At 35.2% G+C, this 26248-nt stretch overlaps 1 protein-coding gene across 5 annotated transcripts in view; it reads right to left on the bottom strand.

The window, feature by feature from the left end:
* Positions 1-2607: 2607 nt before the first annotated feature.
* The window catches only part of Arl5b (ARF like GTPase 5B), a 31397-nt gene continuing 7756 nt past the window's right edge, over positions 2608-26248 (bottom strand). For 4 of the 5 annotated variants that reach the window (XM_069990474.1, XM_069990472.1, XM_069990473.1 and 1 more), the window contains exons 2-7: positions 17735-17795; positions 15277-15424; positions 12263-12346; positions 10617-10768; positions 9787-9826; positions 2608-8886 (exon numbers count right to left, since the gene is read on the bottom strand). In XM_069990474.1, coding sequence (XP_069846575.1) covers positions 8842-8886; positions 9787-9826; positions 10617-10768; positions 12263-12346; positions 15277-15420 — 465 coding nt within the window. In that variant the 5' untranslated portion in view covers positions 15421-15424; positions 17735-17795 and the 3' untranslated portion in view covers positions 2608-8841. Of the gene's footprint in view, positions 8887-9242; positions 9827-10616; positions 10769-12262; positions 12347-15276; positions 15425-17734; positions 17796-26248 lie in introns of those variants that run through there. The other variant, XM_069990471.1, reaches the window with a different exon arrangement.

Here is a 26248-nt window from a genome sequence, read left to right as displayed (position 1 = left end):
TGTCCACCAAGTAGCCCCATCATTGTCCTTCCTGATTTGCAAAGAACTACCCACCAGGTGGTTTCAACAGAAACCTTGTTGTCACAGTTTTGCAAGACTCGATATCCAAAATAAAAAAGTCAGTGGAGCTGATTGCTTCTGAAGGCTTTGAAGGATGCAATCCAGATCTAGGATTGGCTCACAGAGCTTTGTCTCTTCCCGCTAGTGCTCTACAACTTGAGCCACAGTTCCACTTCTGCCTTTTTCTGAGTAGTTAATTGGAGAAAGGCATCTCACAGACTTTTCTGCCCAGGCTGTCTTTGAACCATGATCATCAGAGATCAGGCTCCTGAGTAGCTAGGATTATAGGTGTGAGCCACTGGTGCCCAGCTAACTGCATTACTTCTGTAAGACTGCCTATAAATAAGGTCGCCCTCTGTGGAGCTGTGGGTTACGACCTCAACATAGAAATTTTAGGGGAAGACACATTCAACCCCTAACAATAAACGGCTACACATCTAGTTCTATCCTGTAACGAACATTACTGTACAACTGATGACTTATAGATGTTTTTCATTTTAAATGTACAGATACTTTTCTACCAAAGTTCATGTTCTTTCTGAGATAGTTTTTTCCTCTTGCTCATTTAACAAAAGATAATGTATGTTTTATGTGGGTGACAAGTGAACTAGACCTACTAATCTTAAAACAGTTCTTAGGCTTCCATTACAGTTGTTTATATCCCCAACTACATTGTAAGCACCACGAGAGGGTCAAAATGAGGCTCAACTGATACTGGTCAGTGCATTTTCTTTTATTTTTACTCAATGCCACAGGATTCAGAAAATGGGATGAGAGATCAAAGCCCTTTCCCATCAGATTTCTTATCAAGATATGCCATTGGGCTACTCTGTGGGTTTGGAGGGAATAGTGTCACCACCCTAACTATACTCTTAGTGCCTTTAGGTGTGGAACATGGGCTCTAGTAACTCCTGAAGGAGGGTGAAGATTAGATGCATAGGAAAGCTGCCCCTTCTCAGAAGGGATGCTGAGCACAGCAGTGGTAGGTACATTATTAACTTTATTTCTTGAATTACATATGCATTTTATGTTATACATTTAAAAAAGCAAAAATAACAACATTGGTAAGAAAATATAAGACAATCCAGGATAATCACTCTCATGTTGAAATCCTCTTTAATATAAGGTAATCCATTCCCCCTCAAATAGTAGGGAATGCATGAGCACTTCATGGGAGCTCAAGGGGCATTGTTATGGGCTAAAACCACTTCATGCTTGCCAGTGGTTACTACCGAATCTGCTGTAATTTGGGGCAGATGTAGGGACTTTCTTGCAGCTGCTAGGTGCAGCAGATCTGCTACACAAACAGCTCATTCCTAGTTACTTTGATTTTAGAAATGGTTCCACTAGAATACCCAAGCAGTACAAATTCCTACTTACACTCAATATCACACACATACATCATGATGTATATTAGACCACTCAGAGAAAAGGAATGGACTACTGGTGCACAGACTAAAATGAAAAAAAAAAACTCTAATTCTGGTGAGTGATTATGAGTAATTCAGTGGGAGTATAACAAAACAGCGTGTCAGTGGTTATCTAGGTGCAGGGGATAGCATGGAGAGAACAACTGAACATTAGGGAACCTTTGGAGAAGTAATGAGTTACCTATACCTGGTACAATTTAATGTGTTAACTATACGTCAGAAAGTAGGATTTATTTCATGCTGTCTCCTAAATTTTATTTTTACGAAGTCCTTATTTTCACCTTAACTTTTATGTTGTTGCTTTTCTTTTTCCTGGTCTGTGCTTGGTACCAATCTGCAAATACAAGTGTTGTACAACTGAGATGCACCCTGATCCTCACTTTCAGGAGGAAATAGAAAGAGAAAAGTTGTAAACAAAGAGTTGTTTTTAAAAATAGGCAGGATATAAATTTACTGGTTCCTAATCTCTCTCAAATGATTATTTGAATGCTCTGTGCAGAGAACTCCTGAACTAGCTGAAAGTCCTAACCTAGGCATAATTTTTAACTCCCTATGTGTGCAACTTTTTCAGATACGTATCTTTCATTACATTCTCAGTGTATGATAAGTAAGTTAGAGTTGAAAATCCCAACTGTAGAAAATTCTAGATATGGACACAGATTCGCTGTCCTATTCATTATTCGATTACATCTCAAACTTTTCTATGAATGGGATTGATTCCCTTTCTCCGGTAAATGTAGCCAATTGTTTGGATCACATAAGGAAGTGACTCATCACTGGCAGTAATAAAGTTTCTTGGGGGAATATGGAATTGTATCCAAAAACCCAAGAATAATCAGACTTCCCTTTGTAGGAAGGTCATAAAGGGACTATTTCGCAAGTGAACCAGGAACACAAGTCTAATCTAATGGAAGATTAAGAAGGCGATGGGCAGAGGAAGGTAACTTCCTCTTTCCTCTTCCTAGTTCCAGGCCTGAGGTTGGATTCTACCCTTGGGGCTGGGTTTTAATCAGTTCCCCTCCCTTTGTCAGCTTAGGTGGGTTATACTTGTAGCAAAAGACCACTAGAATATTATTTGATCCTTAAAAGGAAATATTACATTCACTCTGTATTGGAAAAGTAATTATTTATTATGACAAAAATAAAATTGTTGACTGCAGACAGATGAAAGTTACACTATATTGCACCATGATTGCTAATGAGCCAAACCTGTCTAAAAGATGAACATTCCAGAACAAACAGCATCCTTTACTTGGGTAAATAGTCATGCAAAGAACTCATTACAACATAATTGCAGAAATAAAAAAACGTTAAGTACCAGCAAACTAAACATATAAAAGAAACATTTCTTGACAGTAATGAAATATTACACTTTTAAGAACATGTCTTTTGACAACCTTGCCATTAGTAAAACATGCAAACCACTTGTAAGAATGAATTAAGTGAATAAATAAAGTAACTCCTTTAAAAATTTTCTTTGTTAATGTTTAGATATGAAACCAATGGCACACGTTTCAGTTGCTGGGTTAGGGTTCAGTAGCAATTTCTGGCATGAAATACATTTTTCTTTCTTCTGTACAATATCAAGGAGCCTACAAAGAGATCCACTTCATAATATTGACCTTATTAACACCATCTATTTGACCATGCTGATAGAGCTTTTGAAGAAGGCCTAACACTTGATGGCTAACAGTTTGCATTTAGATCTGAAGAAATGAACATAATAAATATGAATACAGACATTTTGAAAGTGGTTTTACATTCTGAAGCAAGAAGCATATTGTGCAAAGGGCCTGCTGAATCCTCTTTAATGCTGTAAAGCACCGATTTATGTAAAGATGGTAATGTGTGATTATAATCATTATACCCTGCTTAGGATAAATGCAAGGGCATGTCATATCTGCTTCTAGTCTTTGTTGTTGCTTCTTTATGTTAAATTATCTTCTGTGGATTAAATGACCTTGGTAAAACATAATTAATTCATAATCAAAAAGTTATAGCCATCATTTTATTTCACACTTTCCATGAAATAACCACCACTAAGGATTTGAAAAAAAATAAAGAGCTTTTATGACCAGAATGAAAGTTTACTCCAAGAGAATAAAATAAAGGCTTCAGAGTCCCTGAATTTCCTGAGGGAACATGTAAGACTAAGAGAGTATACAGTCTCCTATGAACAAGGATAAAACATGCAGATACACACAAATGAGATAAAATGATGGTCTTTCGCTATCCTACCAAAACTGGTGAAAATATTCCCACAGTACATTATCTGTCAAATTGAAGGACTGCTTTTTTCCCGTTATGTCAAACAGCTAATTATTGACTAAGCACTCACTTATGTGTTTTGATAAAAACCATATGTGAATAGTTTAGCTGTGTGTTCAGTAGACAATTAAGAATAAAATAAAACCTCTAAGGAATGCTATTCCTTAGTTGTGAATTTTGCATATTTCAAATAAAGTTTAGGTAAAGAAAGGCCATGAACAACCAGATGCCTTAGGTCAACAGATAACTGGCATTTATGGAATGGGACAAGATCGCTAACTTGGACAAGCACCTTATAGATTGAAAAAAATGAGGTAAGTTTTAAAAATTAAGATTTGGATGTTTGTGCAAAAAACATTTTCATTGTTTTAGAGTCTTTGTTTTCTACTCTAAAATCTATGCACAGTATATTTTATGATTTCTCCACTTCTGGGAGAAAATATAGATTACAGGTTTAAAAAATGCAAAACCTACCCTATATGACTATAGTTCCAAATGATAAAAAGCTATGCTTTTTTGTCATATTAAATATTATAGAGGACATCCAGTTGTACCGTAAAAGACTATACTTTCTAATAGTTTTAAGTGTCTTAAATGGAAGAAAGGGGAGAATTTCGTTTTGCCTTTCACATTTTCTTCTTATTAATATTCTTTAGGCAATTTTCTACTCCAAGTTAGTCTATAATATTAAGTTTTGGAATCTATTTCTAGGTATGTCTCTAAAGCTCCACATTCTCATTTCCTAAAGAGTTCACCAAGGCATCTACATTTTGCAACTGCACTGAGCACGTTCTCACTACTTTAAAATGGGAGTAGTTAATTAAAGCCTTCTTACACTGACTTTCTCTATTTAGCTTTGGTCACTTAGAATTCTTAAAATATACTTTTGTGGGAGATTTTGAGCTTTAATCTTAGTAGTAATATTAACTGAATAAAGATGAGACAAACTGAAAATAAATAATCATTTTCAGGTATGTGTAGACATTTGTAAATACTAGCATCCTGAAGTAGAATATACTTTCAATTGCAAAGTCAAGTGGATTATAGGGCAAGATGGCATCTAAACGCAATGAAGTGAACACACTAACCAGTTTATCCAAATTAGCAAAGCAGGAAAATAAGCACAGTACATTTTCTAGAAGAGTATTTAAATACACACCAGTGCTTGGTAAACAGTTTAATATCATTTTATAAGGAACTTAGCTTGTTTTCTTGTAGTTCATTGTCATTAGTTCAAATTAAGTTGAACAGCAGCTAACTGATACCATCCCTTTACTACCTGGTGGTAGTCATATTCAAATAAAATAATAATGGTGGTAGATATCAAATGCCAATAAACTCAAAATATTATAAACCAAATAAATTAGAGGCCTACTTTGCTTACAAGTTTCTCAGTATGGTAAAAACAAAAGAAAGGCCAGGAACAACTGTCTTATGTCAAGAGGTAACTGACAACAAGTGGGTAAACCTACTTCTTTCCACATCCAACACAATATTTTTCTAGATACAAATGCCATGCTATTTCTGAACTATCTTGCCTCTGGAAAATTATAAAATTTTTTTTTAGCCTTGAAATTAGGTGTGAACATTTTGGTTCTAAAGCCATAGATAAAAAGTAAAGATTTAGGGCTGGGAAGGTGGCTCAGTGGTACAGCGCTTGCCTTGCAAGCATGAGGCCCTGGGTTCGATTCCTCAGCACCACATAAGCAAAAAGAAAAAAGCCGGAAGTGGCACTGTGGCTCAAGTGGTAGAGTGCTAGCCTTGAGCTGAAGAGCTGAGGGACAGCAACCAGGCCCAGAGTTCAGGCCCCACGACCGCACCCAAAAAAAAAAAAAAAAAAAGTAAAGATTTATACCGTTAGCCTTAAGCACAAACGCCAGCAAACCTAGTCATCTATATACCTTTTCTTATCTCTTTCTTTGCTTTTTTTTTTTTTTTTTTTTTAAATGCGTCTCTGGTATGTGTGTGAGTATGCACTTTTTCATTAATGGCTTGCACCTTACCACTTCAGCCATGCCTCCAGTTCTGGCTTTGGGTAACTAGAGATAAGCATTTCATGGATTTATCTGCCCAGGCTAGCTTCTAATGGAGATCCTCAGATCTCATGCCTTCTGAGTAGTTGGGATTATAGGAATGAGCTACTGGTGCCTAGCTTACCAGTACATTTACTAATGTATGGTTTTCATAGTTTGGAATTAAATGAGTGCCCTTCACAAACAATTCCATCTACAAGTTGTCCTAAGACACTACACCAAAAAGACTTAAAAGGAAAAGCCTTTATTGTTTTCTTCAAGATTTTCTTTGCTTGGAGACATTATAACTCTTTAGAGAATATTGTCTGCAGCATTACCTATATCTCACTGTTTCCATAGGAAAATAATTACTTCACTTTATGCTAAAGATAATGAAAGTTAAAATTGTACGTAATGACTCTGGCAACCCCAGCACGAGGAGGTAGGAGGAAGGTCAGACTGAGGCCAGAGTGAGACCCTGTCTCAACCACCTCCACCTCCCCCCAAAACACTATGGCTATAGGGTGATAACATTTAAAATAATTTTTAACATTGAAATGTCTTTTACCTAATGAATAGAATAAAATTATACTTCTAAAAATAACACAAAAACCAAAAATTAAATATTCAATTCTCAGTTCACAATAATTTTATATATATTACTATTTCAGGTTGTAAAGAATTAAATTATAATAACAATACAAATATTTGGTTTAGTCCTTTAAAAAAGGATCATTACTTCTAATAAAGTTCTTGAGTGTCAGTAAGAATGGTGGGTTCATGTTTAATTGAATGCAATATATTCAGAATTAAGAAAATTACCATATTTGAATTTGCAAGGTCACTTTTACAATTTAGTTATAACATATCAACAAGATCTTGGTTAAGATTTAATTTATTCTTCAATTACAATAGTCTCCTGAATGGAGGTGGACTCTTTGTTTTCTACTTTTGCTATACAATATGTGGAGTTGAAAGAAGGTGTAACAGAAATTACTCCCTTGTTGAGCCAATTAGTTGCTAATCTGACTTTCAAAGAATTGGCACAGCACAAAATTAAGAATTTATCTCAAAACATAAATAAAGGCACTAATAACAAACTGTGTTTTCACCCAACAGTAGCATATATAGTTGGTTGACCTATAATAAATATAAAAATCAATGCTTAACTATCTGACCCTTGCTTGGTCAAGGCATTCTCTTGGAATAAAGGATAATTTGTTGTATATAACTTTACAGGAAATATGTGATGAAGACCTTTTAAAAAGTCTTGCTGGGTGCACGTGGCTCATGCCTATAATCCTAGGACTCAGGAAGCTGAGATCTGAGGATCCTGGTTCAAAGTCAGCCTGGGCAGGAAAGTCCATGAGACTCTTATCTCCAACTAACCATCAGAAAAAGGAAGTGCTGCTGAGCTCAAAGTGGTAGAGCATAAAAGCTCAGGGACAGCACCTAGGCCCTGAGTTCAAGCTCCAAACTAACAAAAACAAAAATCTTACATGAACTTGCAATCTGAACTTTTCCCAATATTGGCACAATGCCTACTTGAATGCCATTTTCTTTTTCAACAAATACCTAACACACGTAAGTTCTAATCTGATTTTTAGAAAGGGATTTAAAAATAAATTGTACCTTAACAACAGTAAATTTGACTTTATACTAGTAGCTGTTTGACAAAATACAATCAACTATTAAAAACACTTTTAATATAATGCTGATATGGTAATATTAAAAAAATAACTGTATAATCTGACAGAAGAAAATTAAACTACCAATCTTATTTGATACAAGAAGGCAGACAATTATTTCATAAGAAAAAATACTAGAGTAGTATGTTTTTCCTCAGGACAGCTTTATGAGATTTACCCATGGAACTTATGGTAAACAATATATCAAAGCAAAGTTCAGGCAAAGTGTGCTTTAGGTAAAATGGTATTTTCTTAAGTCCCAGCCCTCATCAGTCACACACACACACCATCAAGCATCCAATGATTTATATCTGTTTTCCTCTCCCACTCTTGATTATGGTTATATTAAGTACAAAACAAAATTAAACTCATCCACTACTTGGTACAGAGTCTCTAAGAAAAGGGTACAAAATAAAGTTAAACAGTGGTTTTCTAAAGTTCAGGAAATGTTTCTCTGGCCATTTTTTTTTCCAGGTCAAAGGTGCTACCAACTAAGTAAAAATCAGAAAAATGTAACCAAGTTCAATTACATTAATTCAATTAAATACAGTAAATTGTTTTCAATGTGCCTGAAAACAGCAAAATTTAAGTCAACTTACAATACAAAACATTACAATTAAAATACCACTTTTGAGCAGGAATATTGATAATGTTATAAAATACTGAATCTTATTTTTGATTCAAATAAAAAAAATACTGCAAAAATGAAATCTTATTCTCTCAGAATTTTACCCCTTTCATTGCAGCAAAATCACACATTTGAAATAAACAGGATTGAAATTACAGTATTTGTACTTCCCTCTTACGTAGTACTGTTTATTACATTAGCTAACTGCCTTGAAACCTATTAATGCTATCCAATAAACTTTTGATTAATAATTACTGCTCCTCCAAGGGGCTAGGAAGATGGCTCAGTGGTAGAGTGCTTGCCTTGTATGCATGAGGCCCTGGTTCGATTCCTCAGCACCACATAAACAAAAAGAAAAAAGCTGGAAGTGGCACTGTGGCTCAAGTGGTAGAGTGCTAGCCTTGAGCTGAAGAGCTGAGGGACAGCGCCCAGGCCCATAGTTTAGGCTCCATGACCGGACCCCCCCCCCCCCAAAAAAAAGTTACTGCTCCTCCATTTAAATTTAACTTTTCATTTATAATTTGTAAAACAAAATTAACTGAGGCTCATAGTAGACCCTAAAAACCTAAAGTTAAAGTTAGCAATTTCCTATCATATTTTAGAACATGAAGTATAATGACAGAGACACCAAGCCTTTGTAGTCTATTACACAAAATTCTCAAGCAAATGTAATGAAAGCCCATGGTGTAATATGCTAGTGGTGGTAGAAATGCCATTTTAATAAAAAGAAATACCATTTTAATGAAAACCACTGCTCACATTTCTGCTTTAGCTGTTGTTCTTAGCAGACGTGGTACCTCCTGAAAATAAAAGTCAAAATTTTTGCAGATGACAAAAGTTGTTTGTAAATTGCTAGTGAAGTATGCTCCAAGTGTCACATTTAAATTTTAGTGCTGGTATGCTCTAGTAACTGTTACATATACATTAAATAATCTGACAAGCTTAAAATACTAGATGCATCCAACAATATTTACCACTGAAGCTGGGCTTTCAAATAAATACTTTACCTTGATTTTTTTATCAAATGTTGTAGGCAAAAATAAACCCCAAAAAACAAAAAACCCTTAATTTCTTAAAGTAAGTAACCAGCCTACATAATTTCTCTGCAAACAGTAAACTAAAAATTACTCCATGACAAGCAATAGTATGAGGAAAATTTAAAGGTGAATATTCATGATGTTTAATCTTCCTTATATGTATCTTCTAAAAAGGCATTTTTAGTTCTGATAAAATCTGCTCAAAAGATTAAAATGACTTACAGCATTCAGTGCTGGAGAAATTTACAAATCTACCACTTCTGTCAAATCAGTAACTATCTGAGAAGGAGGGAGTGGTGGCCAAGAATTGAAAGAAATTGGGCACAAAGATTATATATAACAATAGTTCAGAAAACACTAAACATATGACAAACTTTTTTTTAAACAAGGCAATCACTGAGTAATTAGAATAAGCAGAATCCTGTTGCTGAAAACAGTTACACATTATTTTCATCCAACTGAAGATTAGTGCATTAAAAAAAAAAGTTAGAAAACAGCTTTTATGTTCCAGTTCAGCTGCACTTGATTCAAGTGTTGCTTATAGAGGTTTGTGTTGTTATAAATTAAACATGCTGCTGCCTCAGCAGCCAAAAGTACTAGGAAAAATGTTCATGTCACAGAATAAATAGAGCAGTCTTTTTTTAAGACAAAAAGTTATCTCACTCCAATCCGGGATGTCATCCACTCCAGACCTTGGCATAACCTACACAAAAGATAGAAGTATTTTAAAAAATAAAAGTCTTTCTACTTCAAAACTGAAAATACAATTTGCAAGTCTTACCTATAGTTTACAATCATTATTTGGATAACTTAGTAACAACAGCCAAGAAATACTATAATGAGTAAAAATTTTAATGGAAGCGTTACTTAAGCAAAATGATCTTAATCATCTGAGGAATGTGGCAAATTGCCTGAGTTTCCTTTTTACAATAGAGCTTTGGCAGTTTTGTCAGAGACTGCACATGTCTGCTTCTTCAAACTCTTAGGTGCTGGTGACTATAATATCTGTAATCCTAGCTACTCAGGAGGCAGAGATATGAGTATCATGGTTCATAGCCAGCCCAAGCAGTAAAGTCCACAAGACTTTTATCTCTAATTGTCCAGTAAAAAGCCAGAAGTACAGCTGTGAGTCAAATGGCAGAGTGGGTACCAGCTTTGTATGAAAAAATCAAGGGAGCCCAATCATGGTTCAGCCTAGGTGTAAAGACCTGGAGATGCTTAGCTTTGAATGAAAAATGCTGAGGGACAATGCCCAGGCCCTGAGTTCAAGCCTTACTACCAGTATACACAGGTGTGTGCAGGTGCACACACAGAAAAAAAAATTGAATTGCAAAAACTTTATTGCCTTTTGTGGTTAAACATTAAGTTGGCAAATTATTTAAATGATCTAAGGTTGAGAAATGACATGGAAGAAGGTCCAAGAATACACTTTTGCAAGTAATTGAGAGAAATCTCAAAGAGGGCATGCCTCCCTCCAGCTGATGAACACTTACCCTTCTCCTGTCAAAGCACAGCAGGACTGAATGTGCCACGGGTGATCCTTAATTGAACTAAGGGTGAGGTATTTAGAGATTTCCGCTGCTGTCATACACCCTTTCATATCCTGTTTATTTGCAAATATAAGGACTGCAGCCTTCCTTAAATCCTGCAATCAATACAAAATATTGCTACAGTGTGAACTATGATATGACAGACTTAAATAAGGACGCAGGAGGGTAAAAATTCAGATGGACAATTAGCATATGATGTTCCTACTTTAGAATTTTATTGAAATAAAAAATATTTTCGAGAAAATTAGCTTACTCACTCTAATAAGACGTAGAGTATAATCAGATGATTGAAAATGTCTAGTTTGGGGGCTAAAGGGGTCAAAACAAAAAGAAAACAAAAGTGATTTTTCTTGGTGAGTCATGGAGCTTGAACTCTGGGCCTGGGCGCTGTCCCTGAGCTCTTCAGCTCAAGATAAGCACTCTTAACATACCACTTCCAGTTTACTGGTGGTTAACTGGAGATAAGAGCCTCATGGACTTTCTTGCCTGGGCTGGCTTTGAACCATGATCCTCAGATCTCAGCCTCCTGAGTACCTAGGATTATAGGTGTGAGCCACCAGCGCCTGGCTACAACTGAATTTTAAATATCAGTCTAAAATTAAATGAATTATATTTTAAAAGGTAATATACTACAGAACTGCAGTGCTAGGGAACAAATCGACAATCATTTGACCATGGAATCACATTTCTAGCCCTGAGTTCTATAACATGTAAAGAAAAATATGGGAAGTGGGTGATATCTGTTATGTATTTGTGTTTGTAAAAATTAAGCTAATTGATTGATGTTTACTGTACCAAAACATTAGAAATAAGCTAAATGATTATTAGCACAAATAAATGAAAGCAAAAATCTATATTGTGTTATATTCATACAGTAAGATACTTTATCATCATTAAGAGAAATGTGTTGCATGTATTAACCTGGCTAAATATCAATCTTGTGAATAAAAGAACAAATTATATAAAATATCATATGCATAAAACAACATATAAAGTTTAGGGAACATGGAATACAGATTCCACATCTGTGTAATTTAGATGAATGAAAATGTAATGAAATTATAAAATGTGCACAGGAATAACAGGACACTAGATACTAGATATCTAAGATACTAGATACCTCTGAGACAGAAGAAAAGTGATCTGGTTAGAAAACTATCATAAGGATTTTGTACATTACCAGATATAAGAGTGTGTTCTGCTATGTAAGGATTTTTGTGTGTGTGTGTGGGTTGGGGACTTATTGAAGATATTTAGAAATAAGTGATCTAAAATTAGTAGTAAAGGATTTTTAGTTATTAGGAACACTTGGGGAGAGATATATAAATTTTACTTTTTTATGACCTCATCTTATCAAAAGTTTTTACAGCAAAAAGTAGTTTTAACCTTGAAAAAAATATTTACAGTTAGTAGTGATTTATATATATATATATATATATATATTCATGACTTACAATTTCAACAAAGTTTTGCTAATGATGAAATAATTAACATTGTCTCATCTTAATCCTGGTTAAAAAAAAGCAAAACCAGCAGACAGAAAGCTTTACCAACCATTATTCTTTTAAAGATTTGCTTTTAAAATTTACCTCATGAGCCAACATTCTGTATAATTCTTCTTTTGTAATAGCTAGTCGTTCTCTGTCAATGCTATCAACAACAAGAATGATGAACTAAAAGACAATTTAAAAACAAAGAGAAAATTGAGTGGGCTGTTTAAAGTTTTCTGTAAAATTACTCAAGTGATATAAGCAGTTTTTTTACATGGCATCATCATTATTATAAAACATGTATGCTTTTTCATCACAGAGAGCTGAAATAAACCAAGCAGGAAAATATAAATATTAATAACAAAATTACAGTTTATACCTGCCTAAATAGTTGCTGCCTAAATAGACAATTCTATGCAATATAAGGTTTATTCTTAAATGTGAGAAATAAAAAGAGTAAAGGTATTACAAATAAGTCTAAATACAAAATATAAATATTGATAAGTAGTACTCTTTCATCATTTTTAAGATGAAATTTAAATAGCTCTCCTTCACTAAAACATCAAGTACTTGCCATCATTTACCATGCTATCAATATGTGTAAGAGTCTCCTGCCTATTAAATAGAAAAACTAGTATGAAAGAAAAAGAAAACTATTTTTATGTAAAGGAATTTTACAAAGAGAGTATCAACAATAAAATTAGGTCAAGAAAAAATGTGCTATAGTGTGCTGAATTATATACACTGGAATGAATATACTAAAGGAAGATGCAAGTGAGATTAGAAAAAGGGAAGAGAACTAGAAATGGAGAACCTATTGGTGAAGATGTACATGCAAAAAAGAGTAGGTCTTAAGGATTAAAAATGCACGCCACTGCGAACACAAGTAAAATGAAATAAAATGAAAGCAATTTTAGTAAGTAAAATTAAGGAGATAGTGAGAATGACATTGGAAATGCTCAATGCAGAAGAAACTGTTTTTTTTAAAAAAAAAAAGATTAAAGAATGTAGAAGGGTGTGGTGGTGAACACTTTCAATCCCAACAACCAGGAGGAGGAAAATAGGAGGATCATTAGTTTGAGACCTGCCTGGCCTACACAGTAAGAAGCAAATGAACAAAAAAAGGTAAAGACTACATAGAGTGTACTGATAAAAATTAAGACAGGAAGGACTGGATTAGGGAAAGACAACTGGATTAATATAAATATCAACCAAGAAGCACTGTGAAAAGGATAAAGGAGAAGAGAAAGAAATAGGGCAAAAGAAGTATGGACCAAATATTGGGAAACAGCTTTGTGTTAGCTCTTAGAAGTCACCACAAAGGAATAAATCATGAAAATTAAAGATGACAAGGACAAACAGTAATTAGTGAAATGCAACACAGATAAGATCTCTATGTGGAACCTAATATTGCAAAGGCTATGTGACACACTGGTGAGTTATAATAACAAATGCATTCTTTGGAGTAATAAAATAACTTTTAATGCAAATGGCATTAATAATAATGTATTTCTTTGTGGACCCAGACTAGAGTTTCAGAGTCTTCTCCAGCTTCCGCAATTTAAACAACTATCCTGTTGTACTTATGTTATGTACACATGGAACAGCTAGAATTACCTCTGGCCTATTCATCAAAGATAAATGCTTTTCTCACAGGCAGAGTTGAGTTTCAAAAGCAGAATCTGTGCTAATTAACTCCTATGCTGAAATGTATTCCTGCATCATTTTATTACATCTCTATCTTCAGTATTTTTTTTTATTGCACAAGGTAAGGTAACCTATCACTATAGTATCTGCTTACAAACTTCATGTCTCTCTCTATCCTCATACCCAAATAAAATAATTAAATCCTATAACAAGTGTTGAATATCTGTGATTTTCCTTTCAGTTCATTTAATTCTTTAGAATATATATGTATAAATATATATGCTATTATCATACAAATCTAGAATATACATTTTTTATTTACAAAGCAACTTTTTCACAGAAATTGTATTACACCCTCCCCCAACTCCAATCTTTAAATGGTTTCATTTTCAAACAACACAGATAGTTAAGTGTACCTCTTTGCCAAGAAAAGTAAGAGAGATATTAATTGTACACTAATACTGTCAAGATAAACTCTCAATAGCACTACATGATCTTAAAAAATATGCCTGTATCCAGGGGAGGGAGGGAAAACAAATGGAGAGAGGATGGGTGAGGAAAAAAAAGTCATGACATTCAAGATATTATATGTGAACATGAAACCAGTTAACTTGAGGTTTGGCAGTGTTGGGGGAGATGAGGGAAAATGATGGAAGAGGTGACATTGATCAAGAAGCATTGTATTCATAAACTGACATGTAGAATTGAAACTCCTTTGAACAACTACTTGAAGGTAACTTAAAAATTTTATTTTTTTTAAAGTGTCTACAGTAGAAATAGAAGCACAACTAGAAAATAACTGAAATTGTTTTCTTAGGTTGGTTCAGAACTAACAGAATAACAAAATAAATAAGATACCTCTGGGGTGGCCTGTAAATTCTTTGTGTATGTGTGTGCCCATCCTGGGGGCTTGAACTCAGGGCCTGGGTATTTTCCCTAGCTTTTTTTGTTCAAGGCTAGCACTTTACCACTTGAGCCACATAGAGGTAAGAGTTTCATGAACTTTCTTGCCCAGGCTGGCTTGAAAGAAACATAATCCTCAGATCTTAGCCTCTTGAGTAGCTAGGGATTACAGCTGTGAGCCACCAGTACCTGGGCACATTATTTTTGGTTATTAAAATATATCTCAAAAATCTGAATGTTCATTTCATGTGATTTAAAAATATTATGCTAAATTACACCTCAGACCCATCTGTAAAGTTGTGAGATCCTGGAAAAACTTACACAATTTCTCTAACTTGGAGACTGACAGTACTGTGTGTATAAGCTTGGGTTAACACTCCACATTGAATCAATAAAGCTCCTAAAAACTTCTGCCTTTTCTTATTGGAAAGTCATAACTCCTTATAAAAAAGGATCTTAAGAAGAAGACAATTGTCAATGTATGTATCTTATTTACATCCTAGTTATTTTGTGTGTTTTTCTTTGGTCTTTTAAAATTCTCTACAAAAATAATTCTGGCATACCTCTGTGTTTGAGTAATAAGTATTCCAAGATGATCGTAGTGACTCCTGACCACCAATATCCCACATAAGAAAATGAGTGTTCTTTACAACTATTTCTTCTACATTGCTTCCTATGGTTGGAGAAGTATGAACCACTTCATTCATCAAGCTGCGGAGAGAAAGACACCATTAAAAATTCTTTGTAAATCTTGAAAACCCAAAGCATGTTTGATCTCTATATTTTAAGATGAATCAACCTTCCTTATTTGTACCAATAATAATAATCATAAGCATGAAAAACAGAAACTTGGGAATTGTTTTGTGCAAATAAAGATTGAGAGAAAGAATAATTCTTGAAAGTTTTTGTATGTGTGTGTATGTGTTGGTCTTGGGGCTTGAACTCAGGGCCTGGATGGTATCCCTGAGCTTTATTAGCTAAGGGTAGCACTCTATCATTTTAATCACAGCTCCACTACCAGCTTTTTGGGGGCTTCATGGAAAAAAGATTCTCAGGAATTTTCTGCTTAGGCTGGCTGTGAACCATGATCTTTGTAGCTCAGCCTCCTGAATAGCTGAGATTACAGGCATTATCCACCAGTGCCCGGCTCCAAACAGTGTAATTTTTTTTGATTTTATGGGAAAAAATTCCAATGCCACCAAGTCTTATTATCAGTTGGATGCGAGCCAATACATCAGTATGAGAAGCCAATTTCTATACAGTAACATCATTGTTTGCAAAGTAGCACCCACTGAGTTTAGGCTATGCAATATTTTTTAAAGTACCTATGGGAGAAAGTTGAGACTGTTTCTAGACATAAAAGTTAGCTCAGGTTTATTAAGTTATAGTCTTAAAAAGATAAGATCAGGCTCAGCAGTAGTGGCTCATACCTATAATCCTAGCTAATCAGGAGGCTGAGATCTGAGGATCAAGGTTCCAAGCCAGATTGGACAAGAAAGCCTATGAGACTCTTACCTCCAATTAACCAGTTGAAAAGCCTGAAGTGGAAATGTGGCTTAAATGGTAATGAGCTAGCCTTGAGCAAAAACTAAACCCGTGGGGTAGCAACGGGCCCCTCAGGACCACACCAAAAACAAAACAAAACAAAATACATAACATAAATTGTAAATCTACTTCATGAATACTGATAATCCTATAATTTGTGATATATCAATCATTAAGGTACATCAATTCATTCATTCAACCCATATATAATATGTCAAATACTACGCTGGAAAAGGCTTACAACTTTCTTAGGTGCTATGTATAATTTTGAAGTTTGTACAAAATTCTTACATCAAAGTAGCTTTTCTGAAATATTTTAAGTTTGATGTTTAAAGGCTAATTCCTATTAAAACACATAACCGCCATGGGCTGGGAAGGTGGCTCAGTGGTACAGCGCTTGCCTTGCATGCATGAGGTCCTGGGTTCAATTCCTCAGCACCACATAAGTAGAAAAAAAAAAAGCCGGAAGTGGCGCTGTGGCTCAAGTGGTAGAGTGCTAGCCTTGAGCTGAAGAGCTGAGGGACAGTGCCCAGGCCCAGAATTCAGGCCCTACAACCGGACCCAAAAAAAAAAAATAAAACCAAAAAAAACACACATAACCACCAATGAATAAAAATGCTATTTAACTCTGAAACAACAAATCACAAGTAATAGCTTTTTAGTTAACTAGCTGAAAAATATGTAATGTATTAAAGTATTATTTCTGGTAAGCTACAGATGGGTGCACTTTTTATTCTTTTATAGTGCAAGAGACAGAACCTGGACCTTGTACAAGCTAGACAAGCTACAACCAAGTCCCTTGACTGATGGGACTTTCAGTGCATGACATGGGGGAAGGAGGTAAGACCTTAGAATAGTGCAAAGTGTTTCATAACCATTTGTTAAAATGCTTGGGATACAGAGAGCTACTTCCCTAGTTTACTATTTCACTGGCACTGAAAGGATCATTTCATTGGCACTTAAAAAGAATAACAGAAAGTCCTTAGATAAGTGGACTGATGGGCTGCTGAAATTTCATTAAGAATGAGTATTAATGTGTTTCCCCAAAAGTTTCAAGCCTCTCTTTTTGCAAGTTAACTAATGTGCTATTTTGAACTGTCATCACTTTAGACAAACCTGGTTGTGTTAAACAACTCCAGAGTTCTTAGGAAAATGGAAACTTCTGGGAGAAATCCATCTGTTTACATGAATCACAGTGTGAGAATAATCCACTTTATTGCCTCACCCCACCAGTATATGTACTTTATTTCTTTTAGCTTAACATTATTCATTCTTTCAAAGCCACAAATTGAGTGTTTATTTAGGAAGCATAAAGCAGTTTCTTTTACTTGTTTTTTAAATAAATTTTATGTTTGGTAAAATATGAAAATTGAATGCTAAAGCTCTTCCATTCTATTACAAGAGAATGGCACCTTTATTAATTATAAAAACAAAATTTCAAGAACATAACACACACTATTAGTTATCTGTACTTACAATTGATAAAGAATGGTGGTTTTCCCTGCATTATCCAGTCCCACTATAATTACTTTGTGTTCTACAAAAAGAAAACAAATCATAAATGTATTATACTATTGCATGCTACAATTACATGCTTTCAACAAAAATTATTAGCTTTCTAATGAGCATAATTTACTGGGCAACTACTATTAAACTGTGAACTGTTAAAGAAGGAAACTGTGATTGTTAAGGAAACACTTTATCAAGCTCTCCTCTATCCAGTTCTTTTGTTAAAGAATGTGGGAAATGAGTTACCTGGACATATAGAACTTAACAATGAATCTGGGGAAAACCCAAGTATTAATTTAGATAAGAAAGTGTAACTTTGTAAAGTTAGGTTTAAATATTTATCTACTTTACACACCTGCTTAAAGTCTCTTTAACAGGTTATGTATTTATCAAGTTTAACATATGCAAGTTTCCCACCTAAATGTACAAAGTATTTTTTTTTTTCACTTAGGAATTCCATTAAAAGCTATTAGCTCCCAGTACCAAGCCACACATACTTTCAATCAGCTTCTCATTCTTTCCACTTACAGGAATATAAGTAAATACTTAAGTCTTTCATGTTTTCTCAATCTGGAGTCCACACTTGTGAGAAGATAATGTTTCTGCTGTTTGTACAAGAAAAGCCTCTCTAGTCCTTTCCTCCTTCCAGAGCCATGCACTAGTCATTTGTCTTATAGTTATTAAACCCTAATTATTGTGCAAAGCAGAAAACATTATGCACTCTCCTTGGAAGAAGAGAAAATGCCCCAGAAATTATCTTTCCTAGGTTTTAGCCTATTCAGTGTACACACTTGTCTTTCTCCAACAAAGAGATGGTGATGGGGAGTTGAGCGGGTATAAAGAGCAAGCAATAGAGAGGGTCATCCTGATTACAATGTAATACATGCACATCTGAAATACCATGGTGAGACTACTTGGTACAATAATATACACTAAAAAAACAACAGGAATGAGTATGGTAGAAGTAGTTTATTTTCACAGATGAAAATCCAAACAATGAAACTTGTTGAACCACAACATGGTCTATGAAGCCAATAAATTAGCATACTTCATATCCTAGTCCTCCAGGTGAAAGTCAAAATTCTACAATACAACTAGCTAAATATCATATTCCTGTTGAAATAAGCCTTAATGTTGCATCAAAGCAAAAAAAGGGCATAATATGCAAAGCTGTGGTAAGACAGTGATAAACTAGCTTAGCATGTTCTAAGGATCTAAAACGGAAGTATTGCCTATAATAGACATAGTGCCCTCGAAAGGCTATTGTCACTATGGCAGAAGCCACAGTCTGGGAAAAAAAAAACAAAAAAAGCCTTGTTTGATTATAATGCATCATAAGTTTCCATTTTAACTCTTTTGGCTCCTATTCCCTTTTTTTTTTTTTTTCTTTTAGTCGTTTGTGGGCTTGAACTCTGGTCCTGGGCACTGTCCTTCAGCTCTTCAGCTCAAGGATAGTACTCTACCACTTCAGCCACAGTAACACTTCCAGTTTTCTGGAGATAAGTCTCTCACAGACTTTCCTGCCTGGACTGGCTTTGAACTGTGATCCTCAGATCTCAGACTCCTGAATAGCTAGGATTACAGGTGTGTATCCCCTAATTTCTAATTGAGCAGATCTTGAAGTGCTGGCTTATTTGTTCTTCCCTCTAGCATAAGAACAAAAGTAATCTTTACTAGCGAAGAAACAAACCAAATTCTTGGCACCACGGTTTCTTTGATACAGTTGTAAATACTACCTGCCTACCATCTGGGGACCACAGTGTCCCTGTAGCTATGAGAATGAAGCCACTAGTTGAAAGGAAGCAAAACTTGGGTATATACATACACCTGGTTGGGGGAAAATGGAGAGTTCCAGATGGCTCATTGTTCAATAACACTTGCAAACAATCTTGCTTTACATCTTATATTATGGTAATGATCATAGTCCAAAATGCCCAATGGCCAAACTCAAAATAAAACATCATTTTGAAAGGTTAATCCCCCATGTGAAATGAAATGGGGATATACTCTGCAAGTGAATGACATAAGGATTTCATTAAAGTTGCATAAAATTGTAAATACTTGGTTAACTTAGGATGTTTGTTTCAGATTCCTTTTTGCTTAGCGTTGATAGAGAAATCTTTCAATTTAAACAGAACACAATACCTTTATGCTAAAGGTTTGTACTATTAATCTTTCAGATAAACACCGTTCTATCTTCTATTAAATTTCCAATAAGCCAGGTGCCGGAGGCTCATGCCTGTAATCCTAACTTCTCAGGAGGCTGAGATCTGAGGATCTCAGTTCAAAGCCAGCCCGAGTAGGAAAGTCCATGAGACTCTTACCTCCAATAAACCACTAGAAAACCGGAAGTGGCACTGTGGCTCAAGCGGTAGAGCACTTGCCTTGAGCTGAAGAGTGCAGGGACAATGTCCAAGCCTAGAGTTCAAGCCCCACGACTGACCAAAAAAAAAAAAAAAAAAAAAAAAAAAAAAATTCCAATAGCTTGAAAATACATAAAACATCAACAGAAATGGATCAACTGCATCTTTTTAAAAATCATGAATAAGGATTTAATTACCTTAGAAATTACCATGAATATCATCTACACAAGAAAAAACAGCTAGTTCAAAGGTCATTGACTAGAAGCCAACTTAAAAAAAAAAGTCTGAATCAAACAAGGGTTTCTGTATTGCAAAGGTTTCTGTATTGCAAAGGACATAAATAGCAAGGTTAAGAAGAAAGCCTACAGAATGGGAGATTTTTACTAGCTATGCATCAGACAAGGGCTGTGAATCTAAAATATACTTAGAACCCAAAAAATTACCCACTCCCATAAACCCTCAAAGAAACAACTCAATAAATGGGCTAAAGACTTAAAGAGAGACTTCTCAAAAGAAGAAATAAGAATGCCAATAGACACATGAAGAAATGTTCAACATCTCTGGCTGTAAAAGAAATGCAAATCAAAACAACATTAAGATTCTACCTCAACCCAGTTATAAAGGCCATTCTCAAGAAAACAAACAATAACAGATGCTAGCAGGGATGTGGCCAAAAGAGAATACAACTACAGTGTTAATGAGAATGTAAAACTGTTTGACCACTCTGGAAAGCAGTATGGAGGTTCCTCAAGAGACTAAACATAGAACTTTCCTATGACAAAGCAATTCTACTCCTTGGCATTTATCCAATAGACCACAAACAAGAAAATACTAAAGCCAGCACAACCGTGTTCATTTTTACAGCATTGTTTATCATAGCCAAAATACAGAATCAACCCAGATACCCTTAGTGGATGAATGGATCAAGAAAATGAAGTATATATACACAATGGAATTCTATGCTTCCATCAGAATGATAATGCACCATTTGTAAGGAAATGTAAAGACTTGGAAAAAATTATATTAAGCAAAGTAAGCCAGATCTAAAGAAACATAGGTTGCATGGCTTCCCTCATTTGTTAGCATGTGCCTATAAAGCTACCAGTAAAGACAATGGATGGTAAAAGACAAAAAAATTACACCTGGACGTGATAAATTATACAGGATCTAAACATTCCCACAGTGAGGCCAAAGAAGAAGATTCTTAGGAGAGGCTCAATAGATATGTGCATATGATCAAATAAAATGATGTTTATTGAAATGAACTCCAAGAAAATGAAACAAGAGGCTTTAGTTTATTTTTTGTTTCTCCCTTGCTGTTTTTGATTTCTGTACCTTTTGTTTCATATATGTTTATCTGTTTGGGGGAGGGTAAAGGAGAGCCCAGAAATGGTAGGAAAAAGGGTGTACAAATGCAGCAGTGACACTCACTAGAACCTATACTGAAAATGAACCATTCAACTTGTGGGGGGAAAAAGGAGAGAAAATGAGGGAAGAGATGACACTGTTCAAAAACAAATAAACTCATTACCTGATTTATGTAACTGTAATCACTCTGTAAATCAGCTTCACAATCTTTTAAAGCTGTTCGTACTTTTATCTAAGCATAAACATTTCTTACACTGTTCTGTTGTATTTAGCAACTATTTGAGTACATCGACAATCCCCAAGGATTTCAGCTCATATACACTAGTTAATAAAGATTGCACCCATTTAAATAAGTGGGAAGGCTAGTGTGTGTGTGTGTGTGTGTGTGTGTGTGTGTGTGTGTGTGTGTGTGTGTGTGTGTGTGTGTGTGTGTGTGTGTGTGTGTGTGTGTGTGTGTGTGTGTGTGTGTGTGTGTGTGTGTGTGTGTGTGTGTGTGTGTGTGTGTGTCTGTCTGTCTTAAAAAAACCAAACTGAATTAATGTCTTGCTTTTAAGGAGTGCCTAGATTTTCTGAGCTTACCTGTAATGTTAGCTACTCACAAGACTGAGCTCTGAGGATCTCACTTTGAAGCCAGCCTGAGCAGAAAAATCCATGAGACTTTTAACTCCAATAAACTACTCAGAAAAAGCTGGAAGTGGTGCTGTGGCTTAGTGGTGAAACACTAGCTTTGAGTAAAAGAAGCTCAGGGACAGTGCCCAGGACCTGAGTTCATGCCCCAGGGACAGGCACAGAAAAAAAGAAGGAAGGAAGGAAGGAAGGAAGGAAGGAAGGAAGGAAAGAAAGAAAGAAAGAAAGAAAGAAAGAAAGAAAGAAAGAAAGAAAGAAAGAAAGAAAGAAAGAAAGAAAGAAAGAGAGAAAGAAAGAGAGAAAGAAAGATAGAAAGGAAAGAAAAGAAGGAAGGAAGGAAGGAGAGAAAGAGAGGGAGAAAGGGAAGGAGGGAGGGAGGGAGAGAGCGGGAGAGAGGGAGAAAGGGAGAGAAAAAGGAAGGAGGGAGGGAGGGAAAGGAAAGAGAAGAGTCTAGATAAATGAAATATGAAGTTACTCAAAGGCTATTACTGAATCCAGTAGTTTATACAATTTCCAATCAATGCAGAGCAAGCACAACTACTGTCACATAGTGATATATGATATTACTTGATATTTAAAAGGGGACCTCAGGCTTGAAAACTGACAGCAAGCTAGTTCTGTACTGTTGTCTCTTTGGTTGGACATAATCAATAGGCCATTCATACAGCTCATGCTGTGATCTGAAACAGAAGTAAATCAACTAAACCATTAAGTGTAGGGATTTTCTACACAGTTGTGTTGGTTTAAATGATTTCCAATATAGCTAACTAAAGCAGATGTGGAAAAACACTTAGATTTATACAATGTGCATCACCCAGCAGTAATTTTAATTGTCTATGCCAGGAGGTAAGAAACTTCTTTCATAATATATCACTTGGGTTCAAATTAATATCAACAAAAAGTGAGAAGGGAATCTGTCTCTGAAGTTAACATGTATTTACTGTCCATCAGACAAACATTAGGCATTTACCATTGTTTTCAACTATAGGAAGTTGTAGAGGCTTCCATTCCACTAAAACTGAACTATACAAAGTGATGAGTATACTTCAACTGATTCTCAAAGCTGTACGTAAACTATACATCCTTTACTTCTAACTCTTCAAACTATGCGCTGTGAAAATTAGGTATTCACTTGATGGGCTGAAACACTGTCAATGTCAAATAATGTTAGCAGGGCAAATGATCAACCCAGACCGTACCAATCTGTGAGTTTAGTTAGGGCAAATTTACCTTTTTAAGAAACATTAACAGAAGTGCCCATGTTTAGGGCAGCAATGTTTTGATGGTTGTGGGATATGTGTAGCTTAAAATCTTTTGTGGCTAAGAAAACAATTTTAGGCTAAGACAGTACCATGATGATTAGAATTGTAGTAAACTAGAATTTTAAAAAATGAATCCATTATCCAGGACATCCATCACTTTCTCCTAGAAATATCTTCCTGGACACCAAGGCTAAGAGAGAACCCTTCTGTGTTACTAATCTATATACCTCCAAAGCTCAATCAATGTATGCTTACAATTATAAGAAATGAAGAAAAGGATCAATCTGAGTTTTTATTTTATTTTGATCAAGAAGTTTCTCCATAGTATTGGCTATGGTGGTTGTTTCATTTTGTTTGGGGGGGGAGATTTTGATTTCTTTAAATAACTGTTCACTTTTCTTTGCAAGTACTACATGAAGACAGAGAATATCCAAGATTAACATTCAAAACAATTTAGCAAGAGTCCTTGCTGTAAAATAATGACTAACAAAGGGGCTGGCAGTATAGTTTCCAAGGTGTACTCCCTCCTAGCAAGCTCAAGATCCTGAGTTCTAAGCCCTGTGCCACCAAGAGATTTTATTGCTGGATACCAGGAACTCATTTCTATAATTTAAAAATAAATGGGTGGCTAACATGAAAAACATGACCATGAACATCCCCCCCCCCAAAAAAAATAGGGAAAAAAATAAAAGTGATACCACCTACCACATTTGTTTTCATTTTTACTAAACTGAACAAAAGAATATTCAGTTTTAATATAGAACACCAAATTCAACAACAGATCAATACCAAGGGGGAAAGAAGCATTAGAAAAATATTACATAATGACAGTGTTGTAAGTCTGGATTAAAAGGTTTAGGCAGTAAAATGTCCGCAGATATGATGTCAAATGTAAGATCTAAAGGCTTGGAAAGCAAGGATGACCATACAACTCTGGCTCCTAAAACAAAAAAAAGTCCCTAAACCTAACCCTACACCAAATTATACTAAACACAGAATTACAAATTGTTACAATTAGGAATGTCTGGAAAACTTAAGAACTTGAGATCGCACCTTCATCTCCAATTGGAGAACTCCAAAAAAGAACAAAACTACTGACCTAGGCCACTGGCTGCCTTGGCTTGTCTTATCCAAAAAAAGTGAGTTCCTAAGAGGTTCCATGTGGATAATGACAAAAAGGAAGCTAGAATTTATTTCCCTGTTCTTTCTGCTGTACTGTCCAAACTTCTCTCCTTAGTTCTTCAACCTCTCCCCAGGCAGGAACCAACTTCTAAACCTCTAAATCTTTTCCTAGCAGCAATGTTAGTCTGGTGACTCAGCAATTCAACATTTATTGAGTCCATTAACTACCTGAGTCAGAGATATTTGTGACTAAGATTAAATATGGAAAGGACTTTACCCTCAAGAATATTAAAGTAGGATATGTAAACAAGTACATACAAAAGAACATCATTAGTATAAAATGTTTAATATTTAGGTACACATAGTAGTAGACTTAAGGATAAGCATGATCTAGAATCCAACTCAGATAAGGAAAGAAAATGTCAGATATTCTACAGGGTCATTCTATTTTATATATACCATATGTATGGATACATATATATATATACATATGTTCATCTTCATAATACTTTATGAGAAACAGGTTTTCTTCTTCATTTTACTGATGGAGAAACCTGAGTCTTAGATTAAATAATAACCAACATCATATTGCTAAATGGAAAGGAGAATCTTCACCAGGCACTTGATTCCAGAGATGGGCTGCTAAACTATAAAGGTAATGATTGCCTTTTCAATCATCCTGAACACTATATATTAGCAAACTAGATAAAAGTACAATGTTTAAAGAGATTTTGCCTTTTAATTCCTCAAATATATTATTTTAAATTTCTAAAATGTGTGAATACAGTCTTTACTGATATTTAAAATTGTTAGCAAGTTTAGAGCCTATCAATTGAAAGAAAGATTTTATATTTTAACTTTCCCTCAATTTAGTACTAAACATAAGAAAATAGGCTTTATTAATAACTTTTTTTCTGCATTTGACTAGTATGGTCACCCAGAGTGATGCTACCCCACTTATGTAACACATTCTGGGTCTGAGTGTTGTATAAGATAGAAAAACCCCTCTGGTAAACAGAAGGACTAAATACAGGTAAAACAGGAAGATCAAAGAGTGTGAGAAGGCCAACTTCAGCAACATACTTTAAGATCACAGGGTCAAGATGCAGAGAAGCCCTTTAGAGATAACAAGGATGTACTACCCCAACTCACAAAACAAAAAGGATTATAAGAGTTTAACTTGAGCCACAGCTCCAACTTCTGGATATTTTAATAGCTAATTGAACATGAGAGTCTCATGAACTTACTTGCTTAGCTAGCTCTGAACATCAATCCTAATATCAAAACCTCTTGAATAACTAGAATTACTGGTATGAGCCACTTGTGCCCCAACTATCTGACATCACGACTCAGGAACATTTCACAAAACACTTTAGTAACTGAGTATAAGTATTTCAGTTTTTATTTGAGAAACACTGGTAATTGAGCCCATGTGGCTCATAACTAATCCTAACTACTCAAGAGGCTGAGAACTTAGGATGGTGACTGGAAGCCAGGTAGGAAAAGTCCTTGAGACTCTAATTGATATTCAATGAACTTTCCAAAAGCCAGAGTGGAAGTAGAGTTGTGGTTCAAGTGAGAGTGCTACCCTCCAGCAGAAAAGCTCAGGGACAGCACTCAGGCCCTGTATTCAAGCCAAAAACAAACAGCAACCACAACAAAAAAACAAGAGGAGCAGGAGTAGGAAGAGGAGGAAGAGGAAAGAAAAGAAACAGTATACATGGGTTAGTTTTATATAA

The sequence above is a fragment of the Dipodomys merriami genome, unplaced genomic scaffold (assembly GCF_024711535.1).
Source record: "Dipodomys merriami isolate MVZ:Mamm:240054 unplaced genomic scaffold, mDipMer1.0.p SCAF_4, whole genome shotgun sequence".
Taxonomy (NCBI): Eukaryota; Metazoa; Chordata; class Mammalia; order Rodentia; family Heteromyidae; genus Dipodomys; species Dipodomys merriami.
This window is presented reverse-complemented; position numbering and strand designations above follow the sequence as displayed.